The following is a 25,376-nucleotide window of genomic DNA, read 5'->3' as shown; positions in this document are numbered from 1 at the left end:
TCCGATAGCATCAAATTTCAATACCAACTAAAAAATCCTAGAGAAAACGTCATTCCAGAATAGCATAAATCCGAATCGGATGGGTGATGAACGTATTTTCAGCTGTATCAGCTACGTAAGTCGTTCTCAAATATGAACATGAATAAATAAAGTAAATAAGGCAAAAGAAAAAGTAAAGTAAAGTAAAATAAAATAAACGTAAAATAACGTAAATAAAGTAAAATAACGTGAATAAGGTAAAGAGTAAATAAGGTAAATAGAATAGGACTACCTTTCAAAGAATAACCCCGGGACTATTAAACCCTGAGACCTAGCAACCACTGCAGTCAACGTCGGAAGCACCCGCTTAAAAATCCCAAAAAAAGCTGGAAGAAAAGATTTTCTTTCTCTTGAAATCTTCCATAATATCGCTTTCCGCAAGAGAAATCTTGTACTAGTAAAAAACGAATTTCTTTAAGGAAGAATAATTCGTACAGTTCTTTTTTTCAATCACACAAAGTCTGCGGTAAAACTTAGAACTTAAACGGATAAATAAATAAAATAAACAATACAAATACAAATATATAAAAAGTTATAGGATATGTTGGTGAATAAATAAATAAACTAGTAAGTAAACACTTCTGTAAAGTGGATAAATATGTAAAACAGATAGATGTGCATAACCCTAAGAAAAAATGAAAGAAAAAGAAAGAAAAATACAAAAAAGCATAAATATAATATAAATAAATACAAAAATAAAATGCAAAATACAATTCTAATTTTAATTTTTTTAAAATCTAATTTAAATTTGCATATAATAATATAAATAATACATATAATAATTTAAATCATTCGGGAAAATGGATCATCTGGGGCAGGGCGATGCGATTCACACTTTTTCATATTTAACCCCTTTCCTTGTATTTTTTTGTCTTTTTTTCTGCTTTTGTAGATTTTACTCGAGCAAAAAAAAAATTCCAACTGGAAAATTTTGATGGAGAAGGAAAATTTTGGTCCTTAGTAGGAAAGTGTTGTGAACATGAGACCGTGAGAACACTAGTCCCGTCAATCGTCCCCATTCCCTCTTGTTTTTTTTTTGTTCCGGAGAAAAACGAAAAAATATGGCTAGGAAAAGTATACTGTGATTATGTGCCACATATTTACTGTAGAATGTCTAACTCTTCCTGAAACATCATTTCCATGCGTTCTAATTGGATCCATTATCTTTATGGAGAAATCAATGTGGCAGATAAGAACGATGGTACACTTTCATTGAGGTGGCGGTGGCAGCATGGACACAACACCTGATGAACCAACAAAAACGTTAGTTTACGATACGTTTTTTGTAATTTCTACGTTTTTTTCTTGTAATAAATTCCTTGAAGACGAAAACTATAAATATAGAGGTAATTTTTAAGTTAGAGTTAGTTTGGTGTATCCTACAGCGAAGAGGTCACTATGTAGCGTGTGTATATAGAAATAAGACCAAGATCCAGGGAATTCGACTATCGATTTTTCCTTCCTTACGGGGTTTTGCTACCAAATTAACGTTGATAAGATCATTTGCGTAAATCGAGCATGTCCGTGAGCGGTGATAATGACAGGTGCGTTAATTTACAACCACTTAGTATGTACGTAGCAGCAGCTTAACTGCTACAGTAAGGAATTTCAAATTTGAAAAAGAAGTGAAAAAAATTCTTTTTCGAAGAAAAAAAATCTCATACACAGGCTTTGTGTTTACGTTCGTTTTCAGCCGAACCATCTATGCATTAAAAAAGAAAAAAGAGAAAAAAGAAGTCGTATTCTATACACATTTCGAGGAAGTACTACAGGTATGTTCAAAAAAAATTTTTTTTTTCCTTCAGCACATACTTGTGGCAGTGAATTTTTCAATCGATTACGTTCAACGTTCAGAAAATTAATCCTTTTGGACCGTATCAAATTTTTGCTGTTATTGTTATTCTCTACGCTTCCATTGAATGGGCAGGTGAGTTCTTCTTTTTTTCTTTTACTTCCGGATATACTCTTTTTTCTTCTTCTTTCTTTCTCTCCGAAGTTTCCGAGCGGTGACTTAAAAAGTATATGTCCTTTGAAGGAGTTTTCTGTACCTCTTATCATACGGAGAAATTATTAGGATTACACTTCATCCATAAATACGAGATAGTACTTTCCTAAGAACCCAGAAAATTTCTTATCAGCCGAAGTCTGAACGGTTTTCCCTCTGAATTTGTCCAGTATGATTGTATAACTGAAGAAACTAATAAATTAAGTTAATTTACGTTCTTTTTTGTTCTTCAGTGCAGAACGTAAAAAAAAAGATTTGAGACATTTCCATCTCTAAATGCATTTTTACCACTTCTTTCCAAATTTTCTTCTTTTTTGCATCGCTGACATTTCCTGAGAAAGATGTTGTTAATGAAGAAGTTCTGAATTTCTTCCGATACTATTATTGCGTATCAACTCTTCTTCTAAAAGAACGTTTAGTTCTTTTTTTTTTAAAGGAGAAAGCCTTTCGACGTTAGCAAGGTTGAACAAAATATTTAGAAAATTTCTTCATGAACGGAACGTCAAAATACAAGAACAGATACATCTTATTTATCCTTGCCTCGGGTGGGTGTAGCGCAGTCGGTTAGAGGCCCCACTGCCTGCACGATCGATCGGAGGTTCGAGTACGCCCTAGTGCTCACCAAGCCTTTCATTCCTCCGGGGTCGATAAACTGGCACCAGACTTGTCTGGGAGGGTAAATACACTGACTGGACACCTCTGCTACCCTCGCAAGTCATTGTATAGGCCAGATACACGTTCGTAAACCTCAAACGATTCTGAATTGAAGTGAACGTGAGGGCGCAGGTCCCAAGCGGATTGACTGACTGACGCCAAACACTTTATCCTTTGTTCTTCTATCCTTGCTCCAAGGAAAGTCTTCTTTTAGAATATTATGTAAATTTGAAACAATGATAATTTTGGAATATGTGTAGCTTGGACGGTTATTTTTTTTTGTTGTGGATGCCCTGGGAGGGAGAGATGCTTTCAACTGAACCAGGAGTGACTAAACGCTTTTCATGTATTCGGGAGTGTACGGCTGTTGTGAGCAACTATGTTCTTTAATTTGTATCTTGACAGGATTTTCCTGAATATTTGTACGCAGAGGAGGGGTTAACGAGAAGTTTACGGTTTCGAATTTAGAATTTAAAAAATCGTAAAGAGGTTGGAGTCGTTAAAGTGAATAATTCTATGGGAAATTCCTGTCACTCAAAATATCACCACCATTTCTATACTAAAAATCCACGGCTGTTTTTTTTATGGCAACAATGTGACGGAGCGCAGTTTTTTCGGTTTTTTCTTCATATTAGTCATGAATTTACAGTGTCACCAATTTTACTGGAAGTCCCTTGCTGTCCATTAGTCATCGGGTTGTTTTTCAATTCCTTATATTCTCGTTTTCTATCTTCCAATTAGAGTTAGAGCATTATTTTTTATTTTTTAAATTTTTTTATAGAGGCTAAATCATTATTTCCTTGCAATTTCCAATTATATGCTGGAAATCTTTGACTGTAACATTTTTTACAGCAGCGACAAATATTAGTTCAATCCTTTTTTTCAAAACACCATGAAAAACCTTTAAAACTATTTGCAAGAAATTTACAAACACAACTGTACCACTGAATGAAGCATTTAAATTTTTTGAAAGGCTAGAGCATTATTTTTTATTTTTATTTTTATTTTTCTATAGAAGCTAAAGCATTATTTCCTTACAAATTTTTCATTATTCAGAGATTTCTGCAATAAAATTTCAGGAAACAGCACGTTTATGGATATACTTGGATCATTGGAACCTGATTGGAACTGTACATTGAGGAATGGATCGTTCTACACAAGTAGGATATATTTTAGTTAGAACGAAAAAAAATTCTATCGCAGATTAAAAAAAAATTGAAATAGAATGAATTTTCGAAGAACACTTTGACAAAAATATTTGAATACTTCTATCTATGGAAATTTTTACGGAATGTTTCTGGACAGTTAAGCAGTGGTGAGGCCCGTATCCCTTTGTTGATTATTTACAGTAAAAGCACCCACAAACAACGATAGTTGTGCTTTCATGAAGAAAAACTGCCAATCCTACACTGCTGAGGTATAGTTTAGGGAAAATTTTTTAAAAAAAAAAGGGTAAAATTACATCTTCCAGAAAGATTCGGTGGAGTTTGTGTCGCTGGTGGCGGATTTCAAATTAATTTGTGACGATGCTGATAAGGTGAAATGGATCGAGATCATTCAAGCAGGCGGCTCTGTAAGTGTCGACTATCGGCGATAGTAGATCAAAATTTGAATATTCGAAAAGGAATTCGAAAAATTTGAATAGTATGTAAAAACCTACATACAGTACAAATATCGCTTTAGCTTATTGGATCGATTATCGGTGGACATATGGGCGATCATTTGGGGCGAAAGACGATCTTCTTCAGTGGTCAACTCCTTATCATCATCACCTCAATGATGTCAACAGCGTCAAGAGGCTGGATAGCTTATGCTAGCATCCAGGGCGTCAATTGTTTCCTTTATGGAGTAATTGAGGTAGGTGAACTCAATTAATTTGAAATTTTCTAATTTTTTTCTAATTTTTACCCGATTTTCAATTAATTCGAATTTTTAGTAGACGATCACTTGTTATGAGAATAAGTGCAAAAAATACGACTTCATTTTTAAAATATTAAAGAATAAAAAAAACTCGATCAATCCTTAAGGGGATGAGACTTACTTCGGGTATTGCGCAGTCGGTAAGAGGTTCAGCTGTAACTGCACGATCAATCGATAGTTCAAAACCGCCCCAGAGCCAACCGAGCCTTTAATCCCTTCGAAGTCGATAAATTTCTACCAAAGATAACATAACATAACATGAAGAAAAAATCGGCTGTTTTCGGCGATTCTATGGAATCTAAAATTAATCCGGGAATTTTCCTTTGGGAAACCAAACAATTTTTGAGAAATTCCTTCGCATATATTTCCTAAACTGTGCCAAAAGACATTTTTAAAAACTATTTCCCACCCTACTTTTTCAGAAAAAAACCTCAAGAAGCTTGAGAAAATATTTAAAAAAAAATTCTTCATGAACGGAACGTTGTGGTTCTGGAACAGACGTACATCTTATTTATCTTTGTTCCGGATGGGTGTAGCGCAGTTGGTTAGAGGTTTCGCTGCCTCCACGTTCGATCGATAGTTCGAAACCACCCCCGTGCCAACTGAGCCTTTGATTCCCTTGAAGTCGATGATTTGGTTCCAAACCAAACCAAAGGATAAAAGCACTGACTTGACACATCGGCTCGCCCTGCAATTCACTGAAAAGCTGTCTCAGAACATTGGGTAGGAGGAAATCCTTGATAAGCATCTTAAAGTACCTGAACCTTATTGGAAAACAGGGAAATAGATACCGTATGACATTAGAAAGGACCGTAATGCAAAGGGAGCGGGAACACACGGTAGCCTAGACGTACTTCCTTAAAAATGAAAGATATGATCCTGATATGTACAGCGGCACTACTGCTGGGTCGTAGTGTAACCTAATGTGACGCTTTCAAGTATAGCATGATGCACGGTGCAGTTGCGTAGGCGGCTGCGGTCGAAGCGATGCGTTCGAGTGTAGCGGTACCGCCTACGCAACCGAACCGTGCTTCATGCCGTTTTAACCATACTGCATGTTTCGAGCCGCATCGGAAGTACGTAATTACGTACGTAGTCCTGCTCGTGCTCTACTACAGACGGATCAAAACGACTAGAAACTTGGTGCAGTTGCGTAAGCGGTTGCGATCGAAGCTAGAGGCGATGGAGCTGACCGTTGGGACCGATGTGGGACCTTTGTTAGGGTCGCTCATCGATGCAATCCAGGAGAAGCTTACTCAACTCCACCGAGCTTCAGGTTATTTCGATCCGATTATACACCAGGAAAAGGCTGGAAACTACCAAAATAATAAAATCTAACCAATACAAGTAGGATACTGCTGGAAACAGTACCATCCATTAAAAATGTGTCCGAGTGATCAAAAATAATGTTGTGGTCCCATGTCCCATGTGAACAAAAAATTTAAAAAAAAACTCGCGGTTGTTAGTGTGTTTTAAGGACCTAGCACAATAAAAATTAGGTTACTAGAAAAAATAAACAGTAAATTTCAGGTCACTTCGCTCACAATGATGATGGAGTACACAAACAATAAGTTTGATATACATACGCTTCTCGTTTACTTTCATACTTCCTGCTTATTTCCAGAAAATTTTTCCAGATATCGAGTAATTATGGCGAACGCATTCCAATGGCCGTTTGCCTACATGGCAATTGCACTTATAGCAGTCTTAACAAAGGTATTTTCCCCCCTTTATTTAGGGATTTTAGATCCAAAAAACATCCGTGAATAGATCCTCAGATCAGATCTTCTTTTCCTAGGGATGGCAAAATTTCTTCGTTTTCTTGAATTTGGTCTCTTCACCGCTTGCAATCGGTTTCATGCTGTTTCTGGAATCACCACGATGGCTAATCGCTACCGGAAAATTGGATAAAGCTTGTGAGGTGATGGTTGCTGTTTTTTTTTTGGCAAAGGGAGAGATTTTTTCTGGAAATATATTTTTTTACAGGTTTTAAACGACATAGCACATCAACGTTGGAATAATACAAAAGCTCGTTTCACTACACAAGATATATCTTCTATTCATAAAAATGAAAAGAAACGATTCTACACGTTCTTTCATTTGTTTAGGTGATTTTTAATTTGATTCAATTTTTAATTTGTTGTAAACTAAACTGTGCATAGATTGGGATCAGCAATCGTTTTAGTTTGGAAGTAAAACAAACGAAATTTAACTGTAAACATAAATAACTTTAACAAATAAGATTACCACATGGCAATTCATAAAAAAAAGACTTTTTGCTTATTTTTTAAGTTGTTCCTATTTGAGAGGCAAGTATAACTCAATAAAATATAACATAAGTATAATAAAATTGGATTACAGTTTAATAAAATTGGATCAAGTAAATATTTTTCGCTGCTATTTTCCGTTTTTTTTGGAAGTGACTTTTAATAACGATCATATTTTAGGGGGAAAAAAATTCGACGAGAACTATAGTCGTATCAAAACGACATGAACCAATTTGCAGTTGCGTAAGCGGCTGCGCTCGAACCGCTGTGGTGGAGTGTAGCGTTTAGAATCGAGGTGGGACCTTTGCTAGCTCCACTAGTCGCTACAGTTCCCAATGGTCCCACTTCGATCCTAGCCGCTAGCCCCACTACGACGCTTTCAACTCAGCCGCAGGTGCAGCGAGCTTCATGTCGTTATGACTGTAGTATAGCTGATAGTATTTCCCTTCCTTCAAATAGTAGAAAATAAAAAAATTGCCAAATGAATTTAAAAATAAAACGGCCATAAGCGACGGATTTTCTAAGAAAGTCTAATGGTCCGCTCAGTAAATTATACTTTTGATATTTATTTATTTATTTATTCATTGATATGGGGATTGGCTCATTTTTGATTGCGATGCGCTTATCCGTTTTTTAATTATTTTTTTTGACTTTTAGTAGTTCTTACCGCCAGTGCTCAAGCTCAGACTCGATAGAGAGTATTTGAAGTTCGGCTCTACGTTTCTCTCCAGATTTAGCCTTTATTTTCTTTTTGAATAAAAGTATAACAAAATTTAAAAATTGATTAATTATGAAAATATAATAATATAATAATAATAAAATAGAATATGAGACATGTTCTCCAGACAAAATATAAATTAAATGAGAATAATATAATAATAATAATAATAGTGATAATATATTATAATAATAATGTTCTCCGGATGATTCTCTGAAAATATGAACAAGATGAAAATCATATTATATGAAAAAAATGGAATATGAGGCATGTTCTCTGGAAATAAATAACAGACGTGTAAGTAGAAGTAATTAGATGATACGTGTGTGATGAGAAAAATGATACCTTCTGAAAAATTCAGCTCTCCTCGTCTTGCCAAACAATCTCTAATGCAAATTTTGTCGATGTTCACCTATGCTATGGTTTCGAATACCTACCTATATACTGTTAGTGGAATGCATGGTACGTTAAACGCGTAACTGATTTGCAAAATTGTTTCCATACTTAAAGCCATCAGCCCACGAATCCGGCGTGATATGGATTTTCCTGGGAGTATACCTGGATCGGGTCGTAGGTTATGAATACAGGGTTGGTTCCGCTCAGCTCTTCCTGGGTCACTGCAAACAGACGGCTTCGGAATGCGGTCCCTTACGACGTCCCCTGTTGCAACGCGCCACCCTTGCTCCCCGCCCCCAGCTGCGATTCGTCGAATGAAATCAGTAAAATGAAATGAGTCAGTAAAATGCTCAATCCTATTACATTTTCTTGAAATTTCATTTTATTGTCACATATTTTGCTTTTATGTACTTGTTCGAATGAAATGAATTGCCCATAGAGGCATCTGAATGGATTTTCGACGAATCGCAGGCGTGGGCGGGGCGCAAGGGTGGCGCTTTGCAATAGGGGACCGCGTATGAAACAGCGTTTCGGAGCCGTCTGTTTTCAGTAACGCACCAAGAGATCCGCGGAACCACCCCCGTATTCATAGTCTACGACCCGATATAGGTATACTCCAAAGAAAATCCATACTAGGCCAGATTCGTGGGGTGATACCTTTAAACTATCATCGGAAATCTCCGATTTTTTCTTAGTACATTCTTTGAAATTTTATTTTGTATTTTTAGAGTTGATTATGTTTCTTAAAAAACGACACTCAACTCACTCAACATATTCAGATTCCGCAATTATGTTCGTATTTTTGGATGGGATATTCCGTCTATTCACTCCTTTTATTATTATTTTCCTTGACATTCAACTACCACAATTTGGACGAAAAATTCAATTTATCGGTGCTCTCGGTAACGTTCTTTAATGTTTGTTTTTGCATTTTCATATAAACTTCACGAATTCCTAATGTTTAGTCATCGAAGGAGTACTTTTTGGGGTTGTAATCCTTCTTCTAGCGCTCGGATATGCTTACGATCATATTGGTGAGTTAAATTGTTAGTACAGTTTGTAGATGAACTACGGAGGACAGTTTATTTCAATTACATTTTTAAAACAAAGCCAGATCCATTTTGTAATTGTCCAAGATGGCGCTGCTTGCGCTCGGCATCTTCGCGGTAAAAGCACGGCGACATTTTCGTCGCAGAGTAGTGTTTTTTGTAAAAAAAAAATAACTTTAGACAAAATCCCTTAAAATCACACGAAAACAAAGCTGATATTCCAAATAATTTGTTAACTTCATAATTTACTTCATTTTATCTTTACTTTTATTTTTATCTTTTACTTTATGCATATTTTTTACTTTTTTACTTTGCAACACTAAAAGATGGCTGCTATGAAATTGCCCACATCATTTTTTGTTAATTTTCCTTTTTTGTTTTTTTTTCTCTTTCTGTTTCTTTTTTCTATTTGTTCTTTCTGTTCTGCCCTCCCATTTTTTTCCATGTCCACGTCGATTTTTTGTGTCCTGATTTTTTCATTTTAATAACTCTTTTTTCTTTTGTTTTCTTTCTTGTTTTTTTAACAAATACGTTTTTATGTTTCCAAAATATAAATATAAATATAAAAATCTAATTTAATCTTTAAAAAAATCAAATTTAAAAGAAATCTAATTTTAATCCAAATTAATTTATATAAATCTGCATTAGTTTTGCTTCTTAAGCGACTCAGATAGCAGGTAATTTCCCCAAGTCCAAGTTTCCTTATGATAACTCTGGACTATAAAAAAAAGGATTGATTTTAAGCCCAAACGTTGTTTCTTTTCCACAGTTATCCATAATAGTCGTTTTGCAACCTTAAATACAAGATTTTTTCTTGCAGCTGTCTCCATCCTGGTGATTATAACAACAATGATTAATGACTGTGTTTTCTGGATAAACATAGTGCAAATCACGACGCAACGTTATCCAACAGTGATCCGATCGATCGCTTTTGGATCTCTCCATTCTATTAAGTGCGTAATTACTACGCATATCTTTGCGTTGAAGGGAACTTCCAGGGGAAATTTCGAGGTTGGGATTTCTCCAACAGTGGCGAAGAGGCGCGACATAACTTGCAGGTATCAGTGTGTAGACGTTTTCATTCCACGAATCCAGGAGTTTAAAAAATCAAGAGCACATACAGTCCTCAGTCCGCATGGCATCCACGAAAACACGTCCTGTAAAATCACTTGCACCCCCGCACAAAATAAAGAAGATTTTCGCAAGCGGAACTTTTAGGAAGTTCCGGGAAAGGACGCTAGGAAAAAATTCCGTCTTAGTTCTACCAAGATACATGTCCTCAATCCGTGAAACCGCACAAATCATTTCGCTGGATGTATTTTTGCAGACGTCATGCCGGTTCTGAGTGCTCCTATTCACTTCAATTCCCGGATTTATAAATGGAGCTTCACCATGATACTTGCAATGCTATGTTTTGACCTCTACTCACCGGAAAAAGGATCCCAATTCTGGAGAAATTTCCCCAAATTTTCCTTTTTTCTCCTTTGTTTTTTTCTTTTTTTTTCTTTTAAGTGGGGTATCTATGGATCCATTTGGAATTTTTCAGGCACATCGGTTCAATAGTAGGCTTGGTGATCTTAACACCGTTGCTTAATTCATGGGCACTAGGAGCGTTCATCATTCCGGAGATACTTATTGTCATCACGCTCATCACAGGCTTTTTCCTACAACCAGAAACTAAAGGAAAAGCGTTGATGGATCAGATGGTCGAGGCAAACTATGGTCGTCTTGAGAACGAGCTTCCTCGGGCGCTGATCCGGTGAACACAACTTGCCAATCACATGGATAACCCCTCAGAAGATCCGTAGGATGCAAATTTGTTACTTTTTAGATTAGCAGCTGGGCATAAAGTAGCACAAATGGAGGCCCGAGAGAAGTACCGTAAGGAATTAGAAGCCGCACAAGCTGCGAGCAGAGCTGGCGAGAACGTAAACAGCCCGTGGGCTTTTAAGGTGAATGAAGTGACCTTAAATAAATAAATTCCCTAACCTCATTCCATTTTTCCACTGGAATCCATCTCAGGATTGAATCAATCTTCCATTTTCTCCTAATTCCAAGTCTTCCTGCAGCTTCCACGGACCTCCCATGCCTCTGACAAACCCCAAGTAAATATGTTCTCATCTAGGGTTTGTCGAAGGAACAAGATCCTTCCGAAAGACGAACCTCATCGATGAAGAACGACGGAGATCGCTACGAATACCAAGGGAACCCGAAACAATCCGAGAAAGCTCAGCTGTACGTCGTTTCAGGAGTGCTCAAACTTGATCTTACCTCTAAATAGGTGTTGTTTTAGGAACCACTTTGATAACGATGGCTTCGACGAGGACGAAGAAAATCCCGAGTCCGACCTAGGCATTCCTCAATCCAGCAATGAATGGAAATTGTAGATTTGATTTGTAAGGTAAATTTGTTTCAAAATAAAAACTTTGAGAACGTAAGTACCCCAACATTAAGTCAAACATATCTCATCTTAGTAGTCCCACCCGTGACCAACCTCAAAGATTGTAAGGATTATTTAAGTTAAGGATAATAATATATTAAGGATTGAGTTTGTGCATCTTTAAAAAAAAACAAAAAACACATATATAACGCATTCTAGCAGTGAACATTACAAAATACCGCACAAAATTAACCCTGATTCAGTACAGGGCATCAATTTTCTATCTATACGATAGAATTGGGCCTCACAAAACACAGCCGCTTCGTAGAGAAAAAAATAAAACTTCTGAAATTGAGCGGGGAACGTCTCAACAACGCGATCATTGTTGATGTGCAAACGGGGTTATCCGTGCTTCCACAATTTATTTATCCACAAGCGATCCAAACTCATCGTTCAAGTCCGTTTTTTTTATCATTCCGCCCACAAAAAGGTCCACCTTATCCAGTAATAATACATTATCCCGTGATGTATTATTTTTATACTGCAGCTGTGCTCTCACAAATAATTTATTTCATTACTCCTTTGAGTATAGCTGCAAACCAACTCATTTAATACACATTGTCAACAGTGGCGATCATTTTGCAGCGTAATTCCACAGAGAACAACTTCGTTTAACGATGCAACTAGAATGAAGGACCACACAGTAGAATTAAAAGTATTTTCTTTTGAAAAATTCACGAAAAAAAATTATGCATAACGAACCGCACCAAGGGAGAGCATACACATCATACAACCGGGCCAAAACGACATGAAATTGGGTGCAAAGCGGCTGCTTTCGAAGCGGTGCGGTGGAGCACAGCGGTTAGGATCTTTGCTGACAGCACTCATCGCTACAGTTCGTGGTGGTCTCGCCTCGATCCTGAACGCTACCTTCACCGCGCCGTTTCGACCGCAGCCACTTACACAACTGCAGCAAGTTTCGATCCGACTATAACTATAATTAACAATATTTTGAGCATTTCTTCACGTTGTCCGCACCTCATTTTGAGTGTCAACTATGTTTTCAAATTTAATTGCATCAAACATTTCGACCTAATGTAGTTTCTAAGCAACATGTAAATTTTTCAGACAGATAGGAAACATTTTGTAACCTTCGAAAGTTGATTTATTATACTCTTGTAAAGGCAAGACTCAATAAATTACATAAATTATGCGTCTATTGAAAACGAAAGTGTAGTGAAAGTGCTAGTGATATCACAGTATGCAAGCACAACTATTAAAATCTAAAATACATCACAGTATGAACATGACTGTGTACATATGGATAAAGAAGCACCTTATTGATGAATGCATAAACATTGTATCCGATAGATTAGCACTCGGTGTATGTCCCAATTATGTTAATGACTAAAGACGAGTAGCTTATCACAAATGAAATACTGACTTCATGATGGTGAGCTAAAAAGCCAGGTACCCTCCGGCAAATCTGTCGCAACTCACTTTAGGAATAGCGATTTCAGCTGCAATAGGAATTGTTGTATTCAACTTACAGAGAAAAATATTAGGAACAAACAAAAAAATATAAAACTGGTCGATCGCCAAGTGAACTTGAGGGAAAACTTGAATTTCTTCAAAAATCTCGTTTAAAAAATCATTTTCAATAAAATGTAGCTTCAATTTACCTAACCGCTTTTAGTTTGTCGTAATTTTGCTGATCTACACACAACAAAAACTTGCCCAGCTAACAAATTTAATGCTACTTACCCCGCTTCTCTGTGGTGTGACAGGAGTCTTCTGTTCTGATCTCTCCTTTTCAATACATGCAAGTTTCCCATTCAATTCCGCAACATGTTCCGTCATTTGCGAGAGTTGGCTGTCGTATCCTCGTCTTACGGAAGCGAGTTCATCCTGAAAAAGTAATCAGTGAAAAATGCTGTTACAATACCACAGTATTCATACTGAAGCTTACCGTTAAGGACGATAATTCACGTCTCATATCACGTACTGTCTCCTCCAGGACCCGTTTCTCTTCCACACACAAAAAATACTTACGTAGAAGTATTTCGCACTATAAAACATGTACAACCTCGTATATCAAATATTTTACTGAAGTATTTCAGAATGGAATGAAAATCGAACCAAAAATAAGTGGAATGTAATGAAAATTACAACGGAAACACACTTCGCCTTTATAATAATTCGTCGCACACTGCGCGATCTGCAAGTTATCCGTAACTTCTCGTAGGCGTTCTCTGTTCACTTGCTTCAGCATTTCTAGCTCTGATTGCCTATCATCTCTATAATAGACAGAATCTTCAATGTCCCTATTTTGGGATTGAAAAATATCGGAAAAAATTTCATTCCGCTTGGCCAAGCAACATTAGAAACATACCCAGCTTCTTTCATTCCTAGATTTTCTAGTTTTCTTCGTAGCAGTGACAGGTCAACCAAATGACTTTCTCGTTCTGATTCTAACGCACAAACTCGAGATTTGAGGCAGTCAACCTAAAAACAATCAGGGTCGTGAAAATTTCATTGGACAATAAATAAACAAGCACTTTACCATTAGCTGGATCGAGGTGTTTTCGTTCTTAGAAGATGTTGAGGAGGCTGGACTGTTGTTAACGTTCTCTGACACTACAGCAGATGCTTGCACCAAATCAGATGTGTCGACACCTACAGCGGCGCAATTTTCAGCAAAAAAAAAAATAACATTGCAATGTCGTCCCTGCATGAATCAGCACAAATCGGGGATACCGAATAACGAAGCTTCCTCATCATTCACTCTCTCTCTCTTTTTAATAAGTAGATGGTTTCTGAGTAAAACTAGCTCTTATACCCACCAATCGTGCAGTTTGACACTTCTTCTACAGAAGATTCTTCCACGGCTTCCTCACATTCGTCAAACGGATTATAGCCATGCTTTCCTAAGACGTCTCCCGGAGATGCTACATTGTCTTTACCGTTTTCCAGAAACTGAATGGAGTTAAGGTGAAAGAGCTCTTCTAAAAGAGTTAAAAATTGTGAACTAACCAGCCCATTGATTGCATGAACCCTCGCAGACAGTTTTCCTGCTTCATTCACCAAACGCGATAGACAGTGGGATGTTGCTGTACCAATACAACAAATCCTTTTTGTCGCTGTTGGAAAACGCGATTCTATAGTCCATCGTGCAGCAAACGTTGTCTCTAATTCTGTAATTGAAATAGAATACTTATTGCACAACTAGAAAATCTACTGAGTGCCCACACGGAAACCCTATATTTATGAAGAACTGGAGAAAATTCATTGAATTTACAACCAACTAATTATTAAGCAAAGAAGTAAAGAAAAATAACGAAGATCGTCTCTAACCTTTAACAACACCAACACCTTCTTCTAGCGCTGCACATAATTTCTCTCCTTCATTACCATCAGTTGAAGACGTGTTGGCTAAGACAGAAGAAACCGAATCCAACGCTGCCAAGAGGTGACATAAGTCCGCACACCAAGTGTTGTTCAGCTTTTCAAGTTGAGAATCGCACCACGTTACCTTGAAAAGTCAGTATAAATGAGGAATGGGGAGAAACCGTAATGTCCAACAGCAAAGTTTCATAGCTAAATTTAGAACTAATTCGTCTAGAGATATCTAGATATAAAAATAGTGAGATGGACATAAAAGCAAACAAAAAATCACAAAGTTTTAACAAAAAACACTAACTTTGTTCTCTTCCGCAGCAAGTCTTTTTAGTAGTTCAGGCATCATGACTTTACAATGTCGTACGATCACTTTGAGAGCAGAATGAAGCTCAGCAACATCCGTGGACCACTAAAATAATAAAAAAAAACTTTGTATATTATTTCACAGCCAATTCATTAAAAAAACAACTCCGTTGTTGTTAACAACGCACATTTTCTGGGTTATTTTAAGAAGATAATGGGAACAATACAAAAAAGCAATATTCTGTACAAATAGTTTCAAACAATAATGCACCTGAAATTCCGCTTTCTGGATACATCGTTGTACAATTTCTATAGGGGATGAAAACAGCTGGGAGCATTGTACCAGTTCGGAAGAAAGCTGCAAAATAATAATAGCACAGTACAACGTTACGAAGTATAATTATGAAGAAAGGATTCTTCAATTGACTACTGTGAAATGATATCTTCGTAATTTTGCATAAAACTCTCTAAAAACCCCCTTTGTTCGCAAAATCAGTGACTGAATACAGGATACTGAGAAAATAAAGAATCCAGTTACAGAACAACTAAATCATTCAACATATTCTTAACGGTTTTTTTTTTGTTTCAATAGTGGCAGTAGTTTTAAACCTCTGTACCTTTCGTATCGTACAAGAGTTATAAGGTTTTTTATTAACTGTAATAAATAAATAAAAAACATTCCGCCAATGTTGCACAGGTCAACATTTCTATATATAAACACGCTAACCTTCTTGACGTGGTTTGGCAAAGTCTCCAGGGTAGCGTCAAAAGGATACACTTGAGTGCGCTGATAGAGAAGTTCAAACAAGGTCGATAGACCTGAAATCTAACGTACAAACAACACGTAAGAACGAAATTAAACGAGAAAATCAAAGGAAACAGTAAAATTGAATAAATATTGATGCAAGAACCTTGTAGTAAATTCCGAGTTGACTCAGCAACTTGCAAATATGCCTCGTTGATCGGAGGTGGAGGTGGTGAAGGTGACTCCGCGAGAATGTTAGAGAACTGTAGCTATGAAATGAAATAATAAAAAAGAGGATTTCGCTGAGAACAAGAAGAACAACTTCTCTAAGTTCAGACCTCAATACACTGCTCTAGTGGTTTGACAGATTTAACAGGTCTCTCCGGCTTATGTTCTCTCCGCCGGTCAGGATCAAACTTATGAGACTCAGCCTCTTCCAGTTTTCGAGTGAAATCGGTGGAAAGTAAAGAGAGTTCCTCCGCATGTTTCTCTTCGAGTTCGCTCATCTAACGAAATTAGTAGATCAGGAGAATATAAAGCAAAGTACATAGAAGAAATCGCTTACTTTCCTAGTTAATTCCGCGTTTTGTTGTATCTTATTCTGTAATTCTTCCTCTAGAACAAGAACTCGTTCACCCAACGTTCCTAACTCACTGAGAAGTTCTTTAGTGTCCTTCGATTTCTTCGGGAATTTTCCTTTCTGCAAATAATGAAATAAGATGCTGTAAATTGAGAAAATTATGCTATAATTGTTGCCACCTTCAATGATCCTCCTCTAGAATGAGATAATGTTTCTAATTCATCTTGTAGGCTTTCCACTCGTTTCACTAGTTGGTCATTTCGAAACGTCAGGCTTTCGTTCTCAGTATTCACCTTATGGAGCTGCCTCTCCAATTCGAGAATTCTCTCCTGTAGTAGAAAACATATTTGCGTTCATTTCTTGTTTATTAGAAAGCAGCACGATTTCCACTAGAAAATGGATTTACAACGACGAATATTTCAATGTACTATGAAACAAAAAATAACAAATTTAATCCAAATATTGCGATTAATCAGAGTCAGAGTGTAAAAAAAAACTTACATTAAATGCTTCATTCTTCCTTCTCTCAGAGAAAACGCCTTCACTGAGAACTTTTACATGTGAGCGAAGCTGAAACAACACATTTTCTTCAATTATCAATTATGTATCTGTACTCTCGCCATTTCTCTCTTTTTCGCGCCGAATTTGCTCGAATTTTGAACTATGATGGCGGCCATATCAACCAATTGTCCCACAAAAAAAAAAAAAAACAGATAGCTACGCACGATTAATACGTCATTACATTCCGTGTAAAGATTGCTTGGTTTCTTAACTCGAGTAGAATTGAAACTCCTGAATTTCTTGGTATTTTTTTCAGTGCCTCTACAGTGCCTTAGCATAAAAGTTAAATAAACTGCAAACGCGATGAGAATCAGTTTAAAAAGGCGTAGTATTATATTACTTATCATTAAAATATCAACCAAACCGACCACAAGGAACATTATCTCACCCCAGCAACTGATTATTTCTCTTCGAACACTTATTGGCATGAAATTACGCACATTATAGGATGCATTTGAGACTACACGTTGCTACTGTCTAGCTCAAAAATCTTAGCCAAAAAAAATTAGGCATATGTTATAACTCAGGTTAGTAGCCCGCGCCTAGACAGCAGAAATTTGCCGAAAGTCATCTCCAGCCCGTACTCCTTCGAATAGGTGCCCTGTCCCACTATCCACGCATATAGCAGGTGGTACTCATCTTCTCTTTCGTTCCTACACCTTTCACGAACAGCAGAACAAAGCAAAAACGGCGCCGAAACAACGCAGATTCTCTCGTTCAACTTACTTTGGCATATTCTGTTGACAATCTTTCGTATCTCACATTCACGTCTGTGTTAAACGACACTGATGACACAGACATGCACAAAAATCCCTAAAACAGTAATGTGTAATATCTTCCTGTAGCACAAAGTTTGTATCCGCAACTACAATCAAACAATAACCTCACAGTAGTTTAATATTCAAGGGTAATAACCTCCACAGTCCATAAAGATTAAGTACTGTACATATTTATCATCCCCAATATATACAATTAAAATGTGTACAATAGAAGTTGTGAGAAGACAAAAATAAAATCGATGTGAGAATGCAGAAAAAACACGTTGATGTTCTAAACTAAGTACAATGTAATGAACACCAAACAGAAACAAAATCACGTTTTTGTACTATTAACGTCACTTTCAAAAATAGACCTGTTTCGCATCGTTCTGGTGAGATTCTTCCGGGCAATATGGACATTTAAGACGGTTATTTCTGTGGTTACTGCACAATTTGCTAACAGCTTCCCTAGATATAACATGACCACAAGTAAGTCGCATAGGCGGATTACTGTCGGTACTTTGTTGACGAAGAATAGGACATGTAAAAGTGGAATGCACGTATTCATCAATTTTAACCTCAACGGGCAACTCCTCCCCGCTGAACAGGTGATCCTGACGATTAACCATCACTTGCTTGAGATTCACCAGAATAGGCACCGCACGCATTCCAGTCAGTATCACATTTCCGAAACGTGTGTCGCTTTGAGCGAGCGCGACAGACATTCTTGATTCCAGAGCAGGCCATGCCAATGGACTAAATAGTGCCTCATAGCGTGGATCGTTACGATCCCTTCCCATCACAATGGCACCCATTATTTGAGCGGTCTCTTGCTCGTATCCGAATGGTGACAGTTGACGCCCAAACTGCATTGCTTCGATTCTTCGACCTTCCTGAATCAATGCGACCATGTGTTGTTTTAAAAGGTCATACTGTAACTTTGCGTCTATATGTGGGTTTTGCTTCAGCCATGCAATCGCCGGTCCAATATCCTGACTTTTCAATGCCTCCATGATCCAATCAATAACTTTGCGGTTAGCGAGATAACCATCAATGCGTCCTCCCAAACCTGCTTCTTTTACAAGTATTTCCGCAATGCTTGTATGGCCGCATGTCATCAAATAGTCGCAAACCATTCCATCAACTAGTCGCTGGGATTTTGGATCTCGTTCTATGTCCTTCTCATTGCGAATTAAACCGCCTATTTCTTTGTGAGTCGATTTGTCGATGTCCTTGCCAATTTGCGACACACTGTGATGCAACGATTTGTGGTGGGCGAGCATTTGAGTGAGCGTCTCTTCACCTTTTGTACCCAACTCTTCCAACAACATCTGCGCAGTCACAGACATCTCAGGAGAAGCGTCATCGGATAACAACTCTCTATCGTACAACTCAGCGCTAGCCAGCAGTTTCGATATGTTTCCTGCCCATGTTCCCTCGAATTGGTCCAACTCCTTAGACAGACGGCTTAACGCGGTTTCGATCTCTACCAACGACTCAACGGTTTCAGTCATGCACCTAAATATAGAATTAAAAAAGGATTATGTTATGTAAATCACTCAACAGTGCAAAATTAAGTAAGTCTTCCGAAGTGTCACTACTAATCGGAAATAATTTAAAAATTCAATTTCTTCAAGGAAGATGAAATCGGAAACAAAAGCGAGCGAAAGGAAGTGTCACCTGATCAACGCAACAAGTGTTATCCACTAAAAGTGCGGTAGATGCTGCACGATTATTTTAGCAGGAATTTTCCCGGTAAAGTCAACAGTGTTCGATCAAATGCGGGGGATATTACAGGAGAAAAAAAAACTAGATCACAGACTATGACGAACGGATATGCTGTCACAAAAACGTTGCAGGTATTCTTTTTAGAAACGTACAATTATTCTATAAGGAATTATTCTATAGGAAGGGAATGATAGGATGGGTTGCTAAAATACATGATATAGTCATCCCTCCTCTTCATAGGAATGGTACCTCTAGCGCTTCTAAACTCGCTCTGCAACTGACAACGCAATGAAATGTTAGAGACACCAAGATCGGCAAACATGAAAAGCTACAGAATTCCAAAGAATTATGGCTAATAACCGACGGTCACACTACCGCGCGTTTTATTCCAAAGGAATCACCATGAGCTCGGTGTGACACTTCGGCGACAAAACGAAAATGTTGTACAAGAACACAAGATATTAGGAATGGAACAACCAATGGCTTTAAAACTCTTTAAAAACATCTCTTTAGAAGTGATTTATACGTCGTAAAATGCAGCTGAACCCGTGACGCCACACAAGAGCTAAGAGCACAATTTAAGGCAATGATTTCAATGCAGATCTATGGAAGAAAGCAGATCATAACTTCGCGCATAATCTAAAATCAATGATGAAGAAGTGATGGGGAAGAAAAGAAAGGGTAGCACAGGTTAACACCGAAGAGACTGCAAACAAACAGCAGAATGTAAACAATAGAGCCATTGCATTATAATTAAACCGGATTGATAAAAGCAGGTGCAAGATAAGCAATCCACAATAAAATGTATACATCTTTTAAAACAAACAAACAAACACAGAGTTATATTGTCAAATACAAAAACTAAGCAGGGCAATTAGCAGTCCAATCCAATGAGCAGCAAAATGATGACGTCGCCAAGTGGATAGAGTATGATTAGCGTCATACCCTTCACTAGCCCCTTGGTCGTCGAATGGAGCACCAAGATATATCAGCTGGTAAACTGCATGAACAAAGAACAGTACGTTTACGAGCATAGTCTGCCAGGAATTCTGAATTGAAAAATATGATCAGCAAAGTTCTTTTAAGTAGTTTTTTCGCTTTTGTACAATAGTAAGAGGATGTTGTTCTATCACTTCAAAACAAAAGAAAAAAATCTTCTGAATACCCAGAGAATAAACAAAGACGAAATGGTGGAAAAGAAAGAGTTTGTCTCATTTTTACTTGAGAATATAACCGGTTCATGAGAAAAATACTTTGCAGAAGAATTACACCACAGATCTATGATACCAGTAAATGTCGTGAAATTGGAAAAGAAAGAAAAAAAAAACAATCAATCCAAACAAGCTGTATGCGTAGGCACCCAGCAACAAATTCTCAAGAAATGTCGACTACATTTTATTGTTCACTTGACTGCAGAACCTCCTTAATTAGTTAGAAACACCTGATTAAAGGAAATTTAACCGCATTTCATTTCAATAAGAGATGAACTCTTCACCAGTTTATCGTATCGAAGAACTTGACAACCAATGAAAGAAGAAATTGGATTATTTTGCTCAAAACAATCTTTGGTCGATAAACGTTAATTTTGAGTTAAAAGTTAGGGAAGTCTCTTATTTTTTATACACAGTGCATTTTTTTCTCACGGAGGTCGTTAGAAGGTCTAAAGATTGAAGGTTGAAGGTCTAAAGTCTCCATGACGTATAAAATAAGCTTTTGACCGGAAACTGCAACTACTGTCACAATGCAGTCTGATCACAACATCCTTTTTTCGAAAAAAGTAACAAGTCTACAATTGAACGTAAAATAACCACATACCCATCCTCTTTTATGCTGACAATTCTTGCATGGACGAGCACGTACACACATAGAAAAACGGTTAGACAATCGATTACGTATCTCTAAATATTTCTGTGTATTGGAGCGATAGGAAAACTGAAGTGGGAAAACACTCACTGTTCTCAAAAAAGCAAACGAAACCCAACGACAATAAAACAGCAGAGATTTGAAAGTTGAATCCCTAAACGGTGAAAAATTGATGACATGAAACAAAGAGTGAAATGACTTTGTTATAACTGCTGTTCCAAATAAATATTTAGAAATGAGTCTGGACAAAAACAACATAATACTACTATGCAAATCGTTGTATCGAATATGTAAGAGTTAGAGAAAAAATGAGAAAATAAAAGAGAAGAGGAACGTACATGTAAAAGAGAGCTCACTGCGAAAGCAGCAAATACGCACGTTGCAGGACCAAATACTATTAAATTTTGATATATATCTGGAAGATAAAAGTGTAAGCGAACGTTTAAAAAAATAGAGGGAAACATAATATTGCAATAAAAATTTGTTATAGAAGAACTTACACGAATGTAGATACCGATGCATAGGTATGTTCCATGCCACAACAACATCAACAAGAGAACGCGGGAATTCCACCGACGTTGGTGAACATGTGGACAGATGCATTCCGGATAACGAAAGGAGACCTATAATTGTTTTTCGAATCATGAACAAACATCTGCTTCATTAGTGACGAAAAGATACCTTGGGAAAGAAAAGAAACAAAATAATGGCTTGTCCTGAAAGATTGCGCTGTAAAGTAGTCAGCAAAAACACTTTCACTTGGAACAATCAGCGTCACGCATGAAGAGTAGATCAACAGGCATAATGCGATAAATATTAAAGCTATGCCACTGACACAAAATGATAGTTCCTCCTGTAACAAAAAAAAGGAAAAGTGTGTAATCAAAACCAGAAAAGATTATTGCCATCCTCTCTGTAATAGAGGATTTCTCAGAGCCCTGTTAATCCTAACAGCTGGATGTCGACAAAACGATGATAACTCAACGCAGGCAGCGAAAAACATTAATAACAGGAAAAAAACTCATTAATAATTGCTCCTTTCAGAATGAACTCTCTGTAGTATCCAAACGATGTCGCAGTACATGACAGTTGAAACTGACAAGCAGTTAAGAACGAAAATTCCTCATATCTCGTATATAGTATCTAGTATATCTAGCATAAGTCACAGTGTGAAAATTTCTTCAAACCTTGTTCGTAATTTTGGAAATTTTGTAGATGTACTTAAGTAAAAAATTAAGTAAAGAAATTTCGACACCTGCTATTGGGGAGAATAACATTCTATAGAAGTGGAGAAAATAATGCGAATTCAAAGATGCGACAACGTAAGAAGTGGAATTCTCATGTAAGAGCAAACCTTGAGTGATCTTCTGCAAAGGGTTTTCTCAAAATCGGAAAACGTATGAAATGGTCCAAAAATCAGAGTGGCAGGGTTGAAAAGATACGCAAGAAATGTGCCCAGGTCTGCAAGACGAGCACTGGGACCTTTATCGAAGGCTAGTGATGAGATTTTCATAGCGAGTATCATGAGAATCCCTCGGACGGCAACGAACTCCGAAGGGGAGAAGTAGAATTGCCTGAAAAAGTAATCATACACTCATAGTACAAATCGATTTAGAAAGGATTCGGGGAAAATGTAGTTGTGGGGCTACTAAACTTATTTCTGGAAGCTATTTCTTTCTCCTCTTACTAACTTTAGCTTACATGTGATAGATCCTTTAAGAATAATGCTTAGGTATTAGTGCTTGACTGATTTAGTTATTTAGTTCCAGAAACAAGGCCGCGAGTGAGTGCCCTATTTCATTTCTTCAAGTACACTTTACTCAAACGATTCATACTTACAATAAAAGTGTAGAGACAATACATGCGCTCGTAATGGTGAAACCTTTCCATGGTAAATTTCTCATTATTAGCAATACAGAACAAATAGCACCAGCAAGAACCACGAGAAACAACTCTTTCGTTGGAATCCAATCATTTAGCACTAGAATCCCCAACAATAAAGAGGACAGATGCTTTACAGCAGATGGGAGGTCTGCAACATTATATTAATCAGGTAACAGCGAGAAAATCTGCTCAGAAAATCAACAAAACTCACATGTGAAACCAATAAATCTTTGTAAAAGAGTGACAAGGATAAGCTTCCCGATAGTGTATTGAACTGATGAAAAACACCCAGAAACACATTGGCCAACCTCTAATAAAAACAAAATTGTCAACTTTGAAGGCACTCAGCTGACATAGAAGAAAAGAAAACAAAGTTTCAACTTGAACAATTCAAGGAAACACGTCCACTAACGTTACATTAATCGTTCAGAGCTAAACAGCTTTCGAATAAAAGCTCTTCTCAACCAAGACAAGGTCAAACTCAATTTATCTAGGAAATACCTGGTATGATGTGTCCAACTCGTAATTTTCCTCCAGAAACAGTCGATATAGCTCTTCGTCCAACTCAGAATCCGTATAACCATCAGGTCCTCCATATGATATGTCCATGTCAGACATATCAACTGAAACTATAGCAAATGCAGACAGAAACAAAGATAACGCCACAGTCGTGACCAACCCAGGGAATAAGAAGGAAATCCTCGGCGATCGAGCCCGATCGGCTGTAACGTATAATTAAATGCAATGAGTGAAGACACGTACAGAGAACATTTCTGACCACGGCTGTTTCGTAGAAGTCCAGAAATTTGATTTTTCGTTGTGTAGTGGTGAGCGTTTGGACCTTTTTCTTTCACTGCTCGAAGACACGCTAGTTGTTCTGATAGTGCAGAACGTAATAGTAGTGATGAGTGTTGTAATGATGGAAAAATACACAGTAGTAGTAGGCCGAATCTCAATAGAATGACTTACTGTCTCTTTTTTTCATTGACGTCCATTGTTCAATCTAAGTGATGGTTTGGTTCGAAGATGTGTTATTCGTGTGGAGATACGAGAGGAGTCCTTGTGCTCCGGTTCACATGGAAAAGCCGCCCGCAGATGTCGCTTCTTTCTGCGGTCCTAATGCACTCTAATGGAATCAGCTCTGTAAATACATAATATGTACTCTGCTCCAACAAGGAAGTGAAGCAAGGCGAGCATTATTGCTTTGAACATTCTGAAAGGGCAGCAAGTCTAACAGCGACTACCATTTACCTAAAAAGTAAACGCCGAAAAGAACGGTCGAGATCCTACTGGGAAAAATGTAGCTGGAGCGGAGGGCACTCAGTGGCGCCCTTATTTCTCGACGCTCTAATTTTTCTTCCTTTTCTCTTAGTGACTTTAGCTTACATGTCAGAGATCCTCTAAGACTAGTGATTAGACCCTAGGGCCCTATCTGATTCAATTATTTACTTCGAAAAATAGGGGCGCCCCTGAGTTCCCCACCCAACTACATTTTACCCGAAATGCTACTGGGAGGAAACTCATCCTCGCTCTTATTTCTGGAACAAAATAACTGGATGAGTCAGGGCCCTAAAACTTAAGCGTTAGTCTTGGAGGATCTATGACATAAGCTAAAATCACTAATCACGCCACTATGAGGCGGTAAACCGTTATGGAGGAAGAAGAAGGATAGCTTTCAGAAATAAGAGCGCGGTTCTGTGCCCCTCCCTCCTCGCCTTCCTGTCCTCCCAACTACATTTCATCCGTGCTTTTAAGTCTTACTCCTTAATTTATGTATGTGTACTTTTTTTTGTATCTTTTTCTTATATATTGCACATTTTAATCCTCGTTGGTGGGCTGTTCACACTTTTCGATGATATACTGCTCATGTGCTCCAAACTGGAATTCTTCTGCGTTCCATTACAAAAATTTGAACATGAAGATGTTCGAAGAAGAGGTTCAGCGTTGAAGACGGCGAACGATTGGAGAATGTGTTCCGATTCTGCTCGAAATGCGACATTTGGATTGAAAACAAGTAAAGAAGATCCCTGCTGTGTGAAAAGAATCGATACGGGTCCGACGACGACTGCGTGCTGCAAAAAATTGTGCTCAGACGGCGAAACCAGTTATTTGATAAATGGTGATGGT

General features: G+C 37.5%; 2 protein-coding genes across 7 annotated transcripts; one reads left to right on the top strand and one right to left on the bottom strand.

Moving 5' to 3' along the window:
* Nucleotides 1-1,557: 1,557 nt before the first annotated feature.
* RB195_016221 (uncharacterized protein) lies at nt 1,558-11,435 on the top strand (the record flags this gene model as incomplete). Of its 2 annotated transcripts, XM_064207279.1 has the most annotated exons (18): nt 1,558-1,583; nt 1,733-1,811; nt 1,894-1,966; nt 4,048-4,115; nt 4,170-4,271; nt 4,382-4,555; nt 6,149-6,189; nt 6,256-6,334; nt 6,417-6,539; nt 6,605-6,726; nt 7,965-8,065; nt 8,779-8,901; nt 8,965-9,033; nt 9,869-10,001; nt 10,595-10,807; nt 10,880-11,000; nt 11,174-11,283; nt 11,342-11,435. In XM_064207279.1, the coding sequence occupies 18 exons, from the start codon at nt 1,558-1,560 to the stop codon at nt 11,433-11,435; spliced, it is 1,851 nt and encodes a 616-aa protein (XP_064063160.1). The 2 variants fall into 2 exon arrangements, with proteins under 2 accessions (XP_064063160.1, XP_064063161.1); XM_064207280.1 differs by lacking the exons at nt 1,558-1,583; nt 1,733-1,811; nt 1,894-1,966; ... (2 more) ...; nt 8,779-8,901; nt 9,869-10,001 and adding an exon at nt 3,792-3,858 and having other exon boundaries at nt 6,417-6,534; nt 10,705-10,807.
* Nucleotides 11,436-12,924: 1,489 nt separating this feature from the next.
* Nucleotides 12,925-24,461, bottom strand: RB195_016220 (uncharacterized protein; the record flags this gene model as incomplete). 5 transcript variants are annotated; one of them, XM_064207276.1, is made up of 31 exons in its annotated part: nt 12,925-12,948; nt 13,193-13,336; nt 13,398-13,496; nt 13,611-13,725; nt 13,821-13,933; nt 13,992-14,104; nt 14,272-14,404; nt 14,462-14,622; nt 14,783-14,960; nt 15,129-15,236; nt 15,402-15,488; nt 15,858-15,949; nt 16,042-16,138; nt 16,214-16,381; nt 16,441-16,575; nt 16,635-16,784; nt 16,957-17,025; nt 17,743-17,829; nt 18,149-19,292; nt 20,448-20,551; nt 21,318-21,400; nt 21,456-21,519; nt 21,704-21,780; nt 21,866-21,988; nt 22,047-22,218; nt 22,720-22,939; nt 23,205-23,397; nt 23,461-23,557; nt 23,751-23,872; nt 23,929-23,971; nt 24,375-24,461. In XM_064207276.1, 31 exons carry the CDS (start codon nt 24,459-24,461, stop codon nt 12,925-12,927), a joined length of 4,602 nt encoding a protein of 1,533 aa, XP_064063155.1. The 5 variants fall into 5 exon arrangements, with proteins under 5 accessions (XP_064063155.1, XP_064063157.1, XP_064063158.1 ...); XM_064207274.1 differs by lacking the exons at nt 23,929-23,971; nt 24,375-24,461 and having other exon boundaries at nt 16,042-16,144; nt 23,461-23,503; nt 23,751-23,867; XM_064207278.1 differs by lacking the exons at nt 23,461-23,557; nt 23,751-23,872; nt 23,929-23,971; nt 24,375-24,461 and having other exon boundaries at nt 16,042-16,144; nt 23,205-23,269.
* Between the last annotated feature and the right edge of the window lie 915 nt (nt 24,462-25,376).

Source organism: Necator americanus, chromosome V, assembly GCF_031761385.1.
Source record: "Necator americanus strain Aroian chromosome V, whole genome shotgun sequence".
NCBI lineage: Eukaryota > Metazoa > Nematoda > Chromadorea > Rhabditida > Ancylostomatidae > Necator > Necator americanus.
The sequence above is the reverse complement of the archived record's forward strand: the minus strand, read 5'-3'. Positions and strand labels throughout refer to the sequence as shown.